Consider the following 7,727-nt stretch of genomic DNA (forward strand, 5'->3'; position numbering starts at 1 on the left):
CAACATATATATCTGTATATATTGATTGTTATTTTTGGAATGAATTTTCCTTAAGGATTTAAGGTCTATTTATAGCGTTTGGAAAAATACTATGCACTAATACAATAATATATTTTACTATGCATATGGGTCCCACGTCCAAAATTTTCTTCTGTGGGGCCCACCACTTTTGAAAAATTAAAGAAAACATGGGCTGCTGCAGCAACCCATGTGATGTTTGAAAAAAAATATTCAACAGGGTTAAGAGTCGAGCGCATACCTTGAGGGGGATCCGACGCCAGATCCTGTGAAGGATGGTCGTTGTCTAGGGTTTCGTGATCGGCGGCAGCCTCGACAACGGTGTTGGATCGCTCCACCTCCATAGCCTCAGCGTACGCCTTCTCGCTCCAGTCTTCATCTCCGTCGACTACCGGGACGGGGACGGCGGCGACTCTCGACTCCTCCTCCATCGCCGCGATTTCAAAGGGATAAGCCTCGATCGCTGTACTTATCCCTAGGGCTCCGCAAGAATCTAGGGGTTTTACAGGAGAGGAGATAAGGGATGGTGTCGGGGCGCACGTTAGCGAGCGTTGGGCTTTGAGGGAGGGGTTTTCGGTTTTTCCTGCGAGTAGAGAGTTAAAAGAGAAAACTCGACGACCCCAGGTGGGAATAACCGAGGACGAGACCTCGAGGTAAGGAAAACTCGAGCGGGAGAATGGGTTTGGGGGTGGGAACGAAGGAGGAAGGCTCAGAAATTTTCCGGGTTCCAGCGTCCAAGAGAAAATTGAAATGGGAGCTGAAATGTTGTGAGGGGGTTTGTTCGATATTTTAATAATAGGTTGTTAGATTTTTGGGTGTTTTTAGCTTATTTTAAGTGAAAAATAATTTTTGTAAAATGGTATAGTGTTATGTACTTTACAGAAAACTTTTTTATAAATTCAATGTTAAATCAAACACAGTATATGAAAATTGTGAAAAAAAATTTATTTATGAAACTGTCCATGTTGGAACTTTTCTCAAAACTTTTCTATAAAACACTATAACCAAACACCCCTAATAGAATATTTAATCTAAAAGTACAAAGTACAAGACAATGTTAACGAATTCAATACATAAGCCTATCTTGTCCTTTTCATTCTCAGTGTAAAGTCATATTTTTGTTAAACTGATTCCTCTTTTTCTTCAATTTCCTTTTGGCACTTTTGCCAAGTAGAAATCACAATTTCCTCCCTTTTCCTCCCATCCTTGCAACAAACCTTTTTCACCAACATTTTTTTCCTAAACAAAGAAAATTAACAAACAAAAAAACAAAAAACAAAAACAAAAACATATAGCCCATCGCTACTGTTGCCCTTTCACAAGACCCCCTTCAGCTTCCAAGTCCTCGGCACTCTCCACCTCCGCATCAAAACTGGCATGCACACTATACAAAACATACACCAAAACGGCCACCACCGTAAAAAACCCGAACCTGGCATAAGATGCCCCATCCATCGACCCCAACAGAACACATTTCAAAAATATCGGACACCGCCGGTATCCACGGCATCATCGGCACTCCCAGAACTCCGGCTCCTCGGCCTCCTCCGCCAGTCTCCTAAAACACATAGCACAACCGCCTGCGCCAGCCAGCGTGCACAGCCGCCAATATGCACCGACTTTCAACATTTCGGCTTTGGCAAAAACGGCCAGACAAGAGTAAAACGTCGAGAATGAAGGACAACGACAGTAGGAACGGCGACGCGTGCGTCGACATCGCTGGACCCACTGGGCCGTAACCGGTAAGATTATCAGCGTTGGCTACATGCTAGAATACGAAGAGAGTGCGGATGGCAGACGAGGTTCAGGAGGATTTCAACGGTCGCTAGAAGAGAGCGATGTGTGTGCGGTGAAGACCGCCGAGGAAGTGCGGAGGCGTTGCGGGGTGGAAGTTCTGGCGGTGGACTTTGGCGAGGCAGGAGGGGATGTGTTCGTCCCGGGCTATGACAGCAGAGGTTAGCGCTCTGGCCCAGGCATTGAGACGATGAGGCGTAAGTGAGGATGCCGAAGCTAGCGCCGACGCCGATCACGTTGGAGGCCCAGGCCCAGTTGGAGGACTTGAAGGCCGCAGAGAACGGAGAGTTGACGTCGATCTGCAATATTACGATATTAGTTATTACTCACCCGGTGCCCAGAATTTAGTATTACAGTATTGATATGCACATTGTGCTAATATTATGATTTGCCAAATATCCATTCAAAATGAACAGCCATATCAATACCGTTTTCTCATTGAAACCTAAAAATGAACAAAAATTAATCAGCAGTTACAAATAATAGCGCTGGAGCTAGAAATGCATGAATTTAATATAATAGGAGTAAAATTAAAATAAGCTTAAGTGAATAGGGGTTATCGTCTATCAATTTTTTAATATTACCTTTCTTGCTCTGAGATTCATGGTTCACGTAACTCTATATTTAAGATGTCTTTTGATATATCATGAGTAACGAACTAACGATCCTATCAGAACTAGACCACACCCTTAACAAGCAGGGGGCAATTCTGTCATTTACTTGTGAGGTTATCAGAACCCCGTACAGTGTGGGGTTCTGATAGGATTATTACTCATATATCATATGCTAGCAGAAATCTCAAAGTAAAATTAGTGGATAAGATTTAATCTGAATAATAATAGCTGCATATCAAAAAAGTGAGAAATAATTTAACTTGTATTTCGCAACCAATAACACATAATTTAGTAGAAACAGCTGGGGGAACAATAAAGTTGAGGCTTGGGCCAAAGTAGGCCGAATAAGGACAAGGAAAATCGGCGTAATGGATTAGTGAGGGTTTCGTAGATTCTGATGGCCCACCCCTTGGTAGACCAGTGATTGTGTCATATTGTCATCTAAGCATCCTACACTTTCTATTTTATTATGGAAACATAATACCGACAAAACAAGTTGTCTAATAAAAATGTTAACTAATGTTATCGTATTATATATTTGTAAAAATAAACGGCTTTACTCTTTTCATTGTGAAAGAGTAAATTTTGCGAGATATTTACAGTTCACAATGAAACAAAAACACAAGTTGCAGACCTAAGGAGGCATTTTGTAATTGGAGGCTTTTTATTAGTGATAGACCATCAATATTAGATATACAATAAAGGATGCAGCCCCAAGAATTAGGAATACAAATGACGATGCCATGATTCCAACCAATCACGTGAGAAAATTAAAGAAAATTCTTTATTTTAAAATTTTTTTTAAGCAAAACAATATCCATGTTTTATCACAAAACGCCGTAGAGAAGTGGATCACACACCAAAAGAGAGATCTGAAATAGTTCCCACATAAACTGAACCATATCCAAATATATTGATTATATACGAGGGTTGCACTCAATCACGTGAAAAAAGTAAAAAAGTTGTAACGTCATTCAGCATTTATTTGTCAATAACTTCCTCGTATGTACAATATCATTAGATGGGGCAAAAATACAAATTCTAAAGGAAACACACACCTTACAAAAATATGAGGGTTGTTGTTTTTTTTCCTTGTCATTGTTTGGTTCCTCGAAAATTGTAAAGAAAAATACAATAACAACTATAATTACAATGATTTGTTTCAAATGCAACTTTAATTTTATGAATTTAATTAACAAACAGAGTCAATATTTGCAAAAACAAATTGCAATTGACGGCCTTTACCCGTCATTGTATAAATAATAACTTTGCTTAAATTTAGAACTTTTTGGAAAATAAACAATTTCACCAAAATAAGTACCTACAGTTTTAACTGGGTCTATGCTTTATAAATAACAATTAGAGCTATGTTGACATTCGTAGGAGAGGTAAAATAAAGGTGTTCGTTTTTCTTTCTTTCTTTCTTTTTTAATAGAACTATGCCTAAAACTAATACAAACAAAAATTAATATACAATTTACACATCTTAATAATTGTTGTTGTTAAGAGTATAAAATTATAACTCTCAATACTCACCAAGAGTTATAGTATAGTGTTAGTATCAGAGCAACCTCGATTCAAATCATACTTGTCACTTATTTAAGCAACTTAAAAAAAAATTGACAATGCTGCCAGGCTATGACATATTTAGACCCTCTCCAGTACCAAATAGTAGTAGATCAACTATTCCTTTTTATCACAACCATCGATTATCTAAGATATGATTATGTTTCATTTTAAATTTAGCACTTATCATCATATATTCATAAATTTCACTCACTTTCTATTTTATGCTCAAGTAAACGAATAACAACCATTTGATAAATAATTAATAATAGAGATCAATATAGTGGTGTACTTTCTATGAAATTGCCCTCGATGCAAAAGGAGAATCCAATCGGAGAAAGTCTCCACAGCCCGTACTCACGTGACTATAACGCCAAAAGTAACGGACAAACGAGGGAGGGGGGGTGAGCTTACCGCATCGTAGGGTACGAGCATGGACATGGAAGCAGCCATCAAGCAATAAAGAACCGTCACAATCACAACAGAACCCGAAACCCCAATCGGAATATCCCGGGTCGGGTTCTTAACCTCCTCCGCCATCGTCGAAACCGCGTCGTACCCGATATAGCTGAGATACACCGTAGCTGCACCGTAGAATACACCCGAGGCCCCGTAGGGGAGGAATCCCCCCGGATTCCTGGTGGGGTCCGCTGGGTGAGTGAAGTTGCTGACGTCACCTCGCCAGAATCCCATCAGGATTATGAAGAGGATGAAGGCTATGTGGAGCGCCGTTAGTACCATGTTTAGGAGCGAGCTCTCCTTGGTACTGCAAAAAATATCGCAAGATTATATGGCCGATAATGCTATATAGTTAATGGGTGGTGTTACAAGGACCAAAAAATATGAGATCCTACATAGAACATGTGAGGTGTCGACTCTTTGTCTCATGAAGTGCATCATAAGACAGGAAACCAACACCTCACCTATACTATGTAGGTTCCCATGTTTTTGGGTCCGTATGGTATTTTTCATAGTTAATTGGTTGTAACTGTAAATGCAACAAGTGACACGTTCCAAAAATAACATATAATATGTTTATAGAAAGGTAATCTCAAATCTATCATTTGCGTATATACATACATACATACGTAGTTTTATGAAGAAAACTTATTACCAAATTCAGACGCGACGTGATGTCCGACTAGTCCAACAAATGAATTTTTTGTTACTTAAAATGTATTTTTTTATTGCAAGGTAAGTAATTGCTCATCTACAATTGTAAAAATCTACATTTTCGTACTTGTTGTAATCAACTAGTTAACGTCTAGCATCGTATCAATTTGTAATTTTCTATCATCAATAAAGAAACGGCAACATTTATTTCAGGCAGATCGACTACCTTATTATATCGCTGGATTTATATTTTGTAGATAGGCTGAAAACCCACCATGATAAAAAAAATAACAGTGATATTTTGATTTTACATTTTTTGTACGAAAAAGTGCGATAGCTTATAGACAATTCGGCATCTTACATCAGTTTTCTTTTGGATCCAATAATAGTTTTCAACTAAACATTGAAAATAAAAACCTGATAACAACACTTGTTGCTACCTGTAGCAGATGCAAACGGAGACGGCGACAACGGCGGCGCGGCGACAAATCGATCTGGTTGAAACCTGCCGGTGAGGGGCGCGACGACGTGAACCGCCACTTGGATAGCGTGTCGATTGCGATGGCGGTCCGAGATACGGCGGTGAAACCTCTGGCAACGGCGGCGTTGGAGAACACGTAGTCCATTATCAGATTCGCACCCGTTATAAAAGCCGCAAATTCCCCTAGATTAATCCAGCCAACAGAGAGAGATGAGGACCCCCCCACTATTTTAAAAAATTGCAGAGAATGGAGGCGGGGAGAAAATTGGAAAGCATGGGCCATCTATTAAAAATTAAGTAAAACAAGAATAAAAATCTAACAAAATTATAATTAGCGGTGAAAATAACATATGCCACCAGACCATCGCAAAATTTTCAGCTATTATCATCAAACAGTAATATACAGTTTATTCACAATCTGAAATTTTTTCTCCGTTGAATTAAAGTTGTAGGACATTTTTTTCAACAGAGCGAGTCATGCAGAGTGACTTATATGAGTTGAGAGACTAAATTAACAGTTTCGAACCGTTTGAGAGCAAAAAGTAAACAATCGAAAATAATAATAATATCACTACTATCGGCAAAAAAAAAAAAAAAAAACCATAAAACTAATTTTGACTGCTTTTATTGGAATTTCAAGCTCACCGAAGGTAACTCTAAGGTAGCTGAAAGCACCGCCAGCAACAGGCATATCAACGGCGAACTCCGTGTAACAAAACGCCGACAGAAGCGCGCAGAGCCCAGCAATGGCGTAAGAAACGACGACCGCAGGCCCTGCGAAGTCTCGGGCGGCGCGCTCGCTGTGAGGAAGACCCGGCCCGCCATGGCCGCCGATGCCGAAGCCAACGAGATCGACCCAGGTAAGGGTTTTGGCCATGTCGGGCCCGGATCGGGCACGGACCCGACTCATCTCGTCGAAGGTGGTGGCGACTGAACCGGCGCGGTGAGCGAACCGGCGTGGGGTTTGGGCCAGGGCGTGGAAGTAAGATTTGAGGCTGGAGAAAGAAGAGGAATTGGAGTCGGATTGCTCCATATCTCTCTCTCTCTCTCTCTCTCTCTCTCTCTCTCTAAATTTTTTTTGGGGGGGTTTCGGTTTTAGATTAGAGAGAGGAGGGGCGTTGGGTCTGGGGGTTATAAAGGAAACGGGGTCGGCATGATTGATGAGAGAGGAGAGAGGAGAGAGGAGAGAGAGGGAGAGTGTGTGTGTGAAACGACCACTAAATTTTGGCAAGAGAAAGAGAGAAGGGGGATTCGGGTAGGCTTTTGAAGATACTAATAAATGTTTATTATTCAATTAGTTTGCACTTTGTAGTCAGAATTTAAGGAAAATTTCTTAGGTGTTCAATGAGCACCAGTGCGTCATACTCTATACCAATACGAATAGATCATCTGGCCTTAAATACATAAAAAAAAGAGAAGATGGTGGTATCCATTAATATTTGGTAAATGATTTAAGGACCCAAAATATGGGATCAATGGAGGGGACACGTGAGGTGTCACCTCCCTATTGTATAATGAGTTGATCATGCTAACTCATGCCAACTCATTATGCAATAGGGAGGGGACAGCTCACCTGACCCCTCCCTTGGTCCCATATTTTGGGTCCCCGTAGCAACACTCTTAATATTTATTGTGTTACAAGTTCTATCCTATTAGTGTGGTGTATGGGGCGTTTCTACAGGGAGCCCAAATAGGGGATTCAGGGGGGACAGGTGGGTTGTCCCCCCCCTCCGGTTAGATGATGAACAGTGCATCATCCAACCGGAGGGGGACAACTCACTTGTCCCCCTGGGTTTCCTATTTGGGATCGCCGAGGCATTAATCGTGGTTGTATGCCCCATGATGCTCATAGAGCATCCCAGAATTTCTCAAATTTAATAGTTTGGAAAGTATCTAATTAATGTGGTCCAAGGTATTAAATATTTGGATTTCTTTTAGAAGTTCAAAATGTTTTTCTAACAGTCATCATATTTAAGAAGAAGGGAGAAGTGAGAATAAGTAAGAAGCGCTAGGATTTTTTTAGGCTCCGTTTAGATATTATGGTGTTTCATTTGTTTTCATGGTGTTTTTGCCAAAATAAAATATCGTGCATTTGGAAATCATAGTGTTTTTTGAGCTAAATCATCCTTAAACAAATAATA

General features: G+C 40.3%; 1 protein-coding gene across 1 annotated transcript; it reads right to left on the reverse strand.

The window, feature by feature from the left end:
* LOC109830883 (cationic amino acid transporter 7, chloroplastic-like) lies at positions 1,064–6,817 on the reverse strand. Its single transcript, XM_020398242.1, is given in 8 exon segments — positions 1,064–1,503; positions 1,505–1,576; positions 1,925–1,966; positions 1,968–2,111; positions 4,407–4,758; positions 5,546–5,584; positions 5,586–5,769; positions 6,232–6,817. Coding segments are annotated over 8 exon segments (1,404 nt in total). The 5' UTR covers positions 6,620–6,817; the 3' UTR covers positions 1,064–1,320.

Source organism: Asparagus officinalis, chromosome 2 (genome assembly GCF_001876935.1).
Source record: "Asparagus officinalis chromosome 2, Aspof.V1, whole genome shotgun sequence".
Classification (NCBI taxonomy): Eukaryota; Viridiplantae; Streptophyta; class Magnoliopsida; order Asparagales; family Asparagaceae; genus Asparagus; species Asparagus officinalis.